General features: G+C 45.6%; 1 protein-coding gene across 1 annotated transcript; it reads left to right on the top strand.

Annotated features, from left to right (window-relative positions):
* Positions 1-3,852: 3,852 nt before the first annotated feature.
* LOC117868657 (pulmonary surfactant-associated protein C-like) lies at positions 3,853-12,091 on the top strand. The gene is made up of 6 exons (XM_034754791.1): positions 3,853-3,950; positions 5,171-5,308; positions 6,675-6,812; positions 8,484-8,600; positions 10,346-10,465; positions 11,953-12,091. Exons 1-6 carry the CDS (start codon positions 3,903-3,905, stop codon positions 12,034-12,036), a joined length of 645 nt encoding a protein of 214 aa, XP_034610682.1. The 5' UTR covers positions 3,853-3,902; the 3' UTR covers positions 12,037-12,091.

Raw genomic sequence — 12,091 nt, forward strand, 5'->3', positions numbered from 1 at the left:
TGTACTGGGTACTCTGGTGCTCCAGTGCCAAGATAGGGATATGGGTTCCATCTATCGCCCCACCACAGTTAGGGAATCCCATTGCAGCAAAGCCATCCACTATGACCTGCACATTTCCCAGAGTCACTACCTTTCGTAGCAGCAGCTCAGTGATTGCTTTGGCTACTAGCATCACAGCAGCCCCACAGTAGATTTGACCACTCCAAATTGATTCCCGACTGACCAGTAGCTGTCTGGCGTTGCAAGCTTCCACAGGGCTATCGCCACTCGCTTCTCAACTGTGAGGGCTGCTCTCATCTTGGTATTCTGGCGCTACAGGGCAGGGGAAAACAAGTCACAAAGTTCCATGAAAGTGCCCTTACGCATGCCAAAGTTTCGCAGCCACTGGGAATCGTCCCACACCTGCAACACTATGTGGTCCCACCAGTCTGTGCTTGTTTCCCAGGCCCACAATCGGCATTCCACGGCTATAACCTGCCCCATTAACAGCATGATCTCCAAAGCACCGGGTCTCGCGGTTTGATAGAATTCCATGTCCATGTCCTCATCACTCTTGCCGCCGCGCTGCCGTAGCCTACTCCTCGCCGCCTGGTTTTGCAGGTTCTGATTCAGCATAAACTGCACGATAACGCGCGAGGTGTTTACAATGTTCATGACTGCTGTCTTGAGCTGAGCGGGCTCCATGCTTGCCGTGGTATGGCGTCTGCACTGTTCACCCAGGAAAAAGGCACAAAACGGTTGTCTTCCATTGCTTCCCTGGAGAGGGGGGAGGATGTATCCAGAACCACCCGCGACAATGTTTTTGGCCCCATCAGGCATTGGGATCTCAACCCAGAATTCCAATGGGCGGAGAAGATTGCAGGAACCATGGGATAGCTACCCACAGTGCAACGCTCCGGAAATCGATGCTAGCCCCGGTACATGGACGCACACCGCCGAATTAATGTGCTTAGTGTGGCCGCATACATTCGACTTTATACAATCTGTTTCCAAAATTCGAATTATATAAATTTGGATTAATCCTGTAGTGTAGACATACTTACAGCGTATTCCTTGCTCTGAAGGGTTTACGATCTCCAACCACAAACACACATGAAACAGCACTGGACAGTGCAGGGATAGGAGGGCGTGGGGTGTTACTGGGGAAATGAAAGAGGGATTACTGAAGAGGTACGGGGAAGGCAGGATTTGAAGGAGGTGAGAGAGGGCCCTGGTAGACTAGGACTCGGTAAGTGATGCAGATGTAAGAGGGCAGCATAATGGAAGGGATGAAGCAGAGCACAGGGGGTGAAAGGGAAGCAGTGTGCTTCCTACATCACAACCACGATCTCTCACAACAGACACACTCCTCTAGAAAAATTATGCAAGTGACCAGTCGTATAGATTTCATAGGCTCATAGTTTCCAAGGCTAGAAGGGACCACTGTGATCATCTAGTCTGAACTCCTATATGACACAGGCCAGGGAACTGCCCCAAAATAATTCCTAGAGCAGAGCTTTTAGAAAAACATCCAACCTTGATTAAAAAATTATCAGTGATGGAAACTCCACCATGACCCTTGGTAAATTGTTACAATGGTTAATTGACCTCCCTGTTAAAAATGTGTGCCCTATTTCCAGTCTGAATTTCTCTAGCTTCAACTTCCAGCCATTGGACCATGTTAGACCTTCCTCTGCTAAACTGAGGAGCCCGTTATTTAGTATTTGTTCCTCATGTAGGTTCTCATAGTCTGTAATCATGTCACCCCTTAACCTTCTCCTTGTTAGCCTAAACAGACTGAGCTCCTTTAGTCTATCACCATAAGACATGTTTTCTAACTCTTTAATCATTCGTCTTGTTCTTCTCTGAACCCTCTCCAATTTTTCAACATCCTCCTTGAATTGTACACACCAGAGCTAGACACACTATTCCAGCAGCAGTCGCACCAGTGCCAAATACAGAAGTAAAATAACCTCTCTGCTCCTACCCGAGAATCCTGTGAGCCTTTTTGGCCATAGAGTTGCACTGGGGGCTCATGTTACGCTAATTATCCACCACTTCCTGCAAATCTTTTTCAGAGTCACCACCAGGATAAAGTCCCCCATCACTTAAGGACAGCTTTCATCACTCCAAATTAGTGGGTGCTCAGCACCCAATGGCAGCCAAGCTCCCCCCCCACTCTCCTCCACCCCCCAGTGCCTCTCCCCCACCGGCAGCCCCCCTCATCACTCTTCCCCCTCCCTCCCAGCACCTCCTGCCTGCTGTGAACAGCTGTTTTGTGGAGTGCAGGTCAGCTTTGGGGAGGAGCGGGGATGGGGTGCAGTCAGGAGATGGGGCAGGAAGAGGCGGGGCGGGGGTGGACCAGGGGCGGAATGAGGGATTCGGGGAAGGGGTGGAGTGGGGGTGTTGCGGGCGCAGACCAGGGGCAGGAAGAGGCAGGGTGGTGGCAGGGCCTGAGTGGAAGGGGTGGATTGAGCACCCCCCTGGGTAGAGGGGAAGTCGGTGCCTATGGCCTTCATCATTTGTTCCCAGATGTATACATTATTTTTAGTCGCATTAAAACATATATTGTTTGCTTATGCCCAGTTTATCAAGTGATCCAAATTGCTCTGTATTAATGATCTGTCTTCTTCCTTATTTATCACTCCCACAATTTTTTTGTCACCTGCAAACTTTATCAGTGATGACTTTTTGTTTTCTTCCAGGTCATTGAGAAAAATGTTGAATAGCATCGGGCCAAAAACATATCTCTGTGGAACCCCAGTAGAAACCAGGGGCGGTTCCAGGCACCAGTGCAGCAAGCGCGTGCCTGGGGCGGCAAGCCGTGGGGGGCGGCCTGCCAGTCGCTGTGAGGGCGGCAGGCAGGCGGCTTTCGGCAGTATGCCTGCAGGAGGTCCACCGGTCCCGTGGCAATTCGGCAGCGGGGACGCCAATGGCATGGCACTGGCGGACCTCCCGCAGGCATGCCGCCGAAAGCCGCCTGCCTGCCGTGCTTGGGGCAGCAAAAAACATAGAACCGCCCCTGCTAGAAACATACCCATTCAATGGTGAGTCCCCATTTACAATAACATTTTAAGACCTAGCAGTTAGCCAGCTTTGAATTCATTTAATGTGTGGCATGTTAATTTTATATCATATAGCTTTGTTTAATCCAAATGTTGTGCGGTACCAAGTCAAATGCCTTACAGAAGTCTAAGTATATTACATCAACACTCTCACTTTTATCAACCAAACTTGATATCTTTTCATTCACATTACAAGTTAGTTTGACCCAGGTTGACATACATATTTTCCATATAACCATGTTGATTGGCATTAACTATATTACTCTCCTTTAATTCTTTATTAATCGAGTCCTGTAGCAGCTGCTTCATTATTTTGCCCAGAATTGATGTCAGCCTATAATCACCTGGGTCATCCCATTTGGCCGTTTTAAATATTGACACCATATTAGCCTTCTTCCAGTCTTCTGGAACTAATGTAGGAAGGTTGGTTTTAGTGGACCTGAGAAGTTCAATCCAGACTGATTGGACCCAAGGGGAACCAATCCCTATGTCAAAGACCCTTCTTGGAGAATACCCTGCCAGAAGCCTCCTCTCCTTTAAACACACATTTTAAAGTTCAGCAGAACTTATGTCCAAAATGTGATTCCAGCTGCTTTTTTAAAACCTTCCCAGTTCCCAGACAAGAGATGATTTTATGAGGCCCTGTTAGTAATAAATTTGATAGTTTTATAATGGTTTGTTTCTATTATCACGTTTGGACAATCATGAAAAATTCCTGCAGCAATAACAAGGAAGTTCAGGGCTTTAAAAATCATACTGGGAAAAAGAACACTGGATCCCTGGATCCTTTATAAAAGCATGGGCTGGCTCCTGAGAGGGAAAACCGTTGCCTTGGATTTACAGGGAGGGACAGAAAGGATGGATTGCAAAAGTACTACCGAGCTCACCATGCCTGCTCAGCCACCTGTAAGTAACATATAATTTTTGCAGTGGTTAGAAGGAATTGGATACCCCGTTTGGTAGCGTGTGTCTTCCAGAAGTATTTCATCAATGCCTGTTAGCTAGTGATTTGATCAAACAAGGAGTTATGTGCAGAGTGTATTTGTCTCAGATGAATCAGCTTGATGTCACACACCTCGATTGAATAGGAGATTGAAGTCTGTCCCCCGGCCATGTTTTTAAACAGCCTGCATTCTTCTAAGAAAGGAAGATAGCACATTCCCCAGTTAATATCTCCCAATTGCTAAACTAGGACAATGGTATTTACCCTTACTGGGGGGACGGGGGGGAGGAGGGGGAATCTTGTCCCTAGGCTTAGAGAAGATGGTTTGAGGACAGCTCTGTTCAAACAAAAGGTCCAGGTGGTGGGTAGATCAATACAGGTGGGTGGCAAGAAGACAGGTGGGGAGAATGAGAGGGCCCATGGGGAGCAGCTGGGGGAAGTTTGGGCTGAAGCAAACTCCGAACATTTCAATGTATGTATTAAATCTAAGATGCTCTTCACGATGATAGGGAAGAGCATTGGCAGCATGTCAGCTCAGGGAGGTGAGGCAGATGGCTGAAATGGGGACTTACACATTTTAGACATTGTTTTTAAAATTGAATATCTAAAATTGCATGATTTAAATGAGGGCTGGTACGCACACATTCTAAATATCTTCTCTGGAAATTAAACCTTAACATTTAAATACCTTTCTATAAAGTACACCACTGCCTTCGGTCAGCAGACAGCCCCATCTGGCCTGGGGAAGCCCTTGGCATGCACACCCAGAAAATGCTTATCTTGACTGAATGCACAACCCATTGTATGTTCTGACTTGAGTTTCGCGCAATTTAACGTGAGGCTAGAGAACATACTTCAAATTCAGCTCTGCGAACAAGATTTTTTTGGGGGAGGAATGTTTGGTTTTTGCTTTTGCTACCTCTCTCCAGTTTTGTTCCCCTCATTTAGGGCCTAAGCCTTTAAAACTTTACTCACATTGCTAGTATTTACTCATGAACATAGTCCGCCAAAGTCAGCTGGCCTAGTGTGACTGAGAACTACTTATCTGAATAAGGGTTTGCAAGATCAAACCATTTAGTCAAGACTTTACCAGGAACAAGTCTCCTATTTCTGATGTTATCACCGCCAGACATACTTCGTAACTGGGAATTATCAATAACACAGGATATTTATTTCTCTTCAGGTTTACAGCTCCATGCCCAAAGTGAGCACAAACCAACAAAGAATCATCCTTGCCTCAGTCATGGTGATTCTCCTGGGCTTCTTCATAGTTGCCGGTGCTTTGGTAGGAGTTTACCTGACCCAAAAACACACAGAAAAGGTGAGTAGAGCAGTCAGTGGGAAGCCTGTGCCATCACTCTTGTTTGTGCAACATGCCTCCGGCAATTTCAGCCACAAACTGTTCTCTGAGATATCAGACCTGGCACAAACATGCATTTCTGTCCCTAATGCACATTTACCGATCCTATCAATAATTCTTAAATGCAAAGTTTTCACCTTACCAGCTCAAACTGTCCATTTCAGACAGCATGACATCATGATCTAGAAATCATCGTGACATCAAGGCACTATTCTTAAACTCAGGTTTATAAACCTCAAAAGGTGTCTGAAAGGGCTCTGATATATATTCATATCAAAGCAAGGACTTTTCCAGCTTATCCCTTGGCGGGCGATTTAGCAATGGGTTCCTTGCAATTTGCATGTGTTATTCTAATCAGCCAGCACTATTTATACAGACCCTGCCTTTAATTTAGAAGTTACATCAAAAACTTCCTTCGAAGGTAGGCACTTTTCCCCTGTTTACACACACAATATGTACAATTTTATAGCAGTTCTTGATTGTAATAAGTTTGATTGTAGCAGAGTTAAGAAACGAACTAAGATAAATCCAGCTCAGTGCCTGGGGAATTTAGCCATGCAAATTCCTGGGGAATTTAGCCATTCACAGTAAGAGTGGGCAGCCTGGTGCACCACTTTGAAAATTCACCCCCTATTGGCACAGTTAGCCCTCTGATGCGGTCATAGCTCCTGCTGAACTCAACAGAAACCCTGTCGGCACAGAGGACGAAATCTGGCTTCTGGCTATAATTTTGCGACCCCTACTGAATTATATTTGCCTCTGGGTGTCTTTTTGTTATTTTTATTCTTGTATTTGTGTGAAATACACTGGGCCAAACTCTACCCTTGGATGCACATGCAGGGTCAGATTGTGTCACTCAAGTGGCTACTTAATGAACTGGCATTAGCAGCAGCCTTTAAAAAAAGCTGATTGTATATCTCCTTTTCTGTACATGGGTGGACTCCCAGCTGCCTCAGGGTACGTTTACACAGCAAAGAAAAACCTGCAGCTGCCCTATGCCAACTGACTCAGCTCCTAGGCTTGGGCTACAGAGCTGTTTCATTGCTGTGTAGACTTCTGGGGCTCTGGGCCTCTCCCACACCACAGGGTCCTAGAGCCTGGGCTCCAGCCCAAGCCCAGAAGTCTACAAGTAATGAAACAGCCTTGCAGCCCGCAAACCTGAGTTGACTGGCAAGAGCCAGCCATGGGTTTTTCTTTGCTGTGTAGACATACCCTCAGAGGCTATGGGTCTTTGGAACGGCTCTTGCCTCACTGCACTTTCACACTTCCCTGAAGAATATGCTAGGGTCTACAGATGGTATTTCATACCCTGAAATGTTTCTTTGAGGTCCTTGACATGGTCATCCAGGGAAACAAGGGGGAAGAGGAAGAGCAGACGGCCATGGTAAATGAACGGGAGAACGTGGCCGCTTTCCACATCAAAAGAAAGAAATCCACAGCCACTGTTGTGTACAACTATAACCAAGTAAGTGCAAGCAAATGGGCCGGAAGAGCTGGATTGTACTGGAAAGAGGAAAAGGTTGAGTTCAGATAATCAACAAGCCAGGGCCACTTGTGCTTATGCCAAGAAAGTTCTGCCTTTTCCACTGTGTTCCAGGAATTACAGCAGAGGACCACAATCTTTGCCAATCTGGTCTCTGATAAGTCCTCCCATTAGAATAGGTTCTTCCAGACTACTGTGCAGGAGACTTTTACTTAGGCAGGGAGACCAGGCGGGGCTGTCCCATTCCGTTATTAGTGAACCTATCCTTGGAGCGTGCATGATAAATGGTACAAACAACATTTGGAAAGATCATTAAGTGGTCCGCCGAGACCCTAGCAATTTTCAAGTGGTCCGTGAAAACAAAGTTTGAGAACCACTGGTCTGATCCAAGTCACTAGGATGTTCTGTACCTGCCAGAGCACGAGGTAGCCTCTCTCTAACTAATTTTAAACTTTACTGAGCTGAAAATTACACCATCGCTCCTTATCTGAATGGCGCCAGATGGAGGCAGAAATGCTGGATAGACCAATGTTAAACTAAACACCAGTTCATCTAGTTGGCAGACTGCAGTTCAGAGAGAGTTAAACGTAAGTTTGAAACTATTCTAAAACGTACATCCAGGGTTTTATATTTCATTTTGAATTTTCAAGAATGAGCCAATTTTTAAAAAGTCATTATTTTTGCTCAAAAATAAACTACTATTGAATGAAAAGCAGTCTCCTTTTCACTGAAGATCTAAGTGCTATTTTCAAAAGTACAAATTTCAAATTTCCTTTCCGAGGAAAACCAGTTGCTGTCAAGACACGTAGAGCCAGATTCTTGACCCCACTAAGGCAAAGCAGGCAATCCAGCCCCTGATCCTTTGTGTAAGGGGGAATTAACAGGTGGACTAAAGCATAGTGGCTCTTCTCCCCCACGCTCAAGCTCCTGGTGTATGGAGAAGAGTTCCCAGAAGAAAAGGGTAGGGTTAGCATATCCCTAAACTTCAGTCATCCCCAGCTGCCTGAGTGGACCCTTGGAGCTGTGGGGCTGGGTATAATTTAGTGCAGCATCCAGGTTGCTCTAATGCCAGAAGTTCCAAGATTAGAGGAATGTAAAGATGGCTTCAAGCTATATTTTCCTCTCTGCTTCTTGTGTCCTAACAGAAAATGTAGCCCTTAAAGTTTAGAATTTGGCTATTCCACAAACATCCACTGAAATTCTAGGTTAAATTAATGGAGATATCCTATCTCCTAGAACTGGAAGGGACCTTGAAAGGTCATTGAGTCTAGCCCCCTGCCTTCACTAGCAGGACCAAGTACTGATTTTACCCCAGACCCCCTATATGGCCCCCTCAAGGATTGAACTCACCACCCTGGGTTTAGCAGGCCAATGCTCAAACCACTGAGCTATCCCTCCTCCCTCCCATTTGTGAAATGGCCCAAAAGAAGAATGGATGACAGCGTTTGCAGTAAACTTTGTGAAAACTTTTCATAACCTTTGCACACCTTCTCTGCTGGGGGCATAGGCAAGACCAGCCCAGGCATCTCTACTGGGGAAATAAACAAGCTTTTACCCAGGGAAACTTCACAGGTTATCTTGTTGGTCAATGAACACTTTGAACTTTATTTTTCACAAGTGCCTCATACTGATGTTTTGGATGTTTGCTTGTAGGGTCTAATAGGTCTCAGAATCACCAACAGTAAAAAATGTTTCGTGATGAAGATGGATAAACTCAACATACCAAGCTTGGATGAAATTTCCAGAGATCTCCCACATTTTAACGCCAAAGTAAGATTCACAAGTCTGGGCTTTTATCACATTCTTGTATTACTTACTTGTAGACTTTGATTGAAAGCAACGAATTTTAAACCTGGGGTGCCAAACTCCTGGCCTACTTAATGTATTTATCCAGCCTCTCTGAAAGAATCAGATTCGGTAGTATATAAGATTTCATATTTTTAAAGTTATATTTCTAGCCCATATAGCTTGAAAATAAACTTTCAAAATGTAGTAACACTCTCATAGACTGAAGCAGCTCTAAGAGAGATATAAGCTGCTCCAAATTCATCTTGGTGGGTAGTTAACCCTGAAGCCTAATGATCATCTGGGGACAATTTCCAAGTCACCTAAGTGTACAAATTTAGCTAATTTGTGCTCACAATTATATAGGGATACTAAACTGCATGTACAAATGACCAAATAAATGAAGGGAGGAAATGATTCTAAAAGTACCTGGCATCATTTTCCCCACCGAGTAATACTGAATGCAACAGTAACTAGAATATAAGGTTCATATTCTACCCTCAATCATTTGCAAGCCTCCTAGACACAGCAGTGGCCAGTCTGGTTTGGATACTTGACACTAACTTAATAGACCCAGTCCACAATCTATAACTTAAATTGTACTCTGGCCCCCTCCAAGCTGGACACCCTATTTTAGAACCCACCTTTCCCCTGCAAGTGAGTTTCTGAATTACAGTTGGATACATTGAGTGTACCGGATCTCCCCAGGCAGCTGGTGGAATGGCCAGTACCATACTCTCTAGGATGGCTCTGAATGACACTAGCTGTTTGCTATATAGGGCTCAAATCAGAAACTCAAAATAGCTGTCTACAAATGTGCTTTCAAAGGCGTTTTTCCCATTAAATAGAGAGCTGCTGCACTCTCTGCTGCTACCAAGAGATTCTGCTCTTGGCATACTTGGACACAAAATTCTCTCACCTCAGCCTCTTAGGGTACATCTACCCTGCTTTTTAAAACCTGTGGCAGTGAGTGTCAGGGCCTGGGTCTACAGATTTGGGCTTGCATTGCAGCGCTAACAGCAGCAGCGTAGATGTTGCGGCTCAGGCTCTGAAACCCATCCTCATCCCCAGGCTTCAGAGCCTGAGCCCAAACGTCTACACTGCTGCTTTCAGTACTGTAGCACAAGCCCTGTAAGCCCTGAGTCTGTAGACCCGGGATTTGAGACTCGCTGCCATGGGTTTTAAAATGCAGTGCAGGCATGCCCTTACTTTCATGGCCCTTTTATGACCCCTCCCTCTGACAGAACCTAGGGATAATGTTAGAGACGGATTGTTGAACTGCAGTCCCTGGGATGTCTGACTTCGGGGGTGGGAGAGGGGAGCTGGATGAGTCTCATAGGACTCACAGTGGTCTCAATCATCCACCAAGGTTCCACTTACAGTTCAATAGATTACTTCTCATTTTAAAAATCTGACCGAGGCACCTGTCCTGCCCTGCAGGGGAAGGAATCCCCTGGTAGCTAGGGACACTAGATCAAATTGCTGAGTGGCAGCCCAATGTTCTGCATTTGGCTGGATGTCATGGTCCTGGGTGTGAAAGGCAGTTCTTGTGACTTTGAGAGAGATTTACTTCTCTAGCTAACGAAACTGTGCTCCACAGCTGCTATAGGAAAGCTACAGAACATTTCAACTGAATAGAGCTCTACTTGGTTTCTTGCTTGCTGGTATCAAGCACCAGTGCTTGTACCTTGCTCATATGAAGGGCTAGATTGTGGCAACTTCTTTTCCAGCAGGTCTCTGGAGACAACATGTCTTACAACTTCACAGAGGCGGAACCGGCTGACCGCACTACACTGGGAACAACTCTGAATATTCTCTGCAGCGACATCCCCATCTACTGGGCTCTGCCTGTGAGTGTTAGTTTCCTTTTCATTTTAGATTCATTTGGAGAGGGGCAAAAGCCTAAGTCAAAACTCTCCTATCTGAGTCAATCAATGTGGCTTCCCTCCTTCCGCGACTTGCTATGCATGCAGCTTCCGGGGCATTTCAGTGGAGTCAGAAGAGGAGATAATTCCATCTCTGAAGCCAAAGTGGAAGAACGTATCAATGATAAACCATCCAATCACACCCTAACCTGCCACTGCTAAGCAGAATGTCATGATTTGGGGGTTCAGCACACTCAGTGCCTGGACATTCACTCTGCAAAATCATCACATCATAACCTACCTGATTCAAACCTGTCTCAGGAGAGAAGGTGCTCCCTTGTTCAACTAGCACTCTCTTTCCACCCACACCCCACGGGTAGGCGCACAAAGCATGGGCTTCTCTGAGCTGGTGTCACAAGGTGATGATGTTTGTGTCATAAGGTTAACATGCTCCTGTGGCAACACAGTTGATGGGAAGTGCAGCATCACCACACCATGTGGCTAGAACCAGAATCCAACCCTACTCTGAAGAGTCAAAAGCTTAGTTCTGTACTGCCCATAACACTTTGGCTTTGAAGAGGTGGGTGTAAGTGAGCTGAATATGCCTAAAGCAAAGCCTCATGTGGACTGACTTTTTGGGAGAGTCGCATCATTTATCCAGAGCAGAAAGGGTTCAGTGAGGAGCCTGGATAGCCCAGGATGCTGATAAGAAGCTGATCTAGGGTGGATGGCCTGCTCAATCATAATTCTGATAGGGGTTCCATCTTGTAAGGCTCACAGGGTGTGAAAATCATCCTAAATTGCCAAGGGAGCTGATGCAAAGTCATAGTACAAGACTGGGAGGTATGAAGACAGCAGTTAAGATAAGCGAAGACTGAAGTCTCATTCTCAGTAGGCAGGATGAATAGGCCTTAAATGGAGGTGAATTAGACATTTGGAGAGTGAATGATTTGCATCTGGCGGGTTAGAGTTGCTCCACCCCATTATTTTTGTGACCTGTTCTCGCAAGTTATTAAAAGCATCCCACATTTTCCTTGGGGCCAATATGTTTCTTTGCCCTGCCCTGGCTATGTAATAGCATACCACACTCAATCACGCCAATGATAGGATCACTATCCAGGAGGTCAAGGTTTAAAAGATCTAGGTTGTGATTCAGACATTGGATTTCAGTTTGCATCCAAACTACTTAACCTCCCTGCTTCTGGATCAGCGTATGAGGAATGGGTTTGGTATTCATCCAATGGATCACATGTAACACTTCTTGTCACTATCTTACCTTGAAAGCACAATCTTGAAAATAAGTTTTGTGACTCACCCCGCAAATTTGTTTTTTGAAAGGTAGTCAGCTTTAATGTTGTTTACAGTAATTCAGCCATGCTCCACCACTTTATATGAATAACCAGGTACAGCAAAATGGAACAGTCGGTAGGAGTGCTTTGAGTTTCTGAGTTTTTCCTTTGTTTCGCCCCCAGCGCAAGATCCAAGGAAACCGCAGCAGTTCTGCTCCTCTTGGCTCCCCCTGGTGTTTCTTTAGCTCTTTGTGCTTGTGCTTTTGATCTGAAATCTCAAGTTACTGTGTGAATTACGCCTACTCGTCAGCACAGACCGCAG

The sequence above is a fragment of the Trachemys scripta genome, chromosome 21, assembly GCF_013100865.1.
Source record: "Trachemys scripta elegans isolate TJP31775 chromosome 21, CAS_Tse_1.0, whole genome shotgun sequence".
In the NCBI taxonomy this organism is placed as follows: domain Eukaryota; kingdom Metazoa; phylum Chordata; order Testudines; family Emydidae; genus Trachemys; species Trachemys scripta.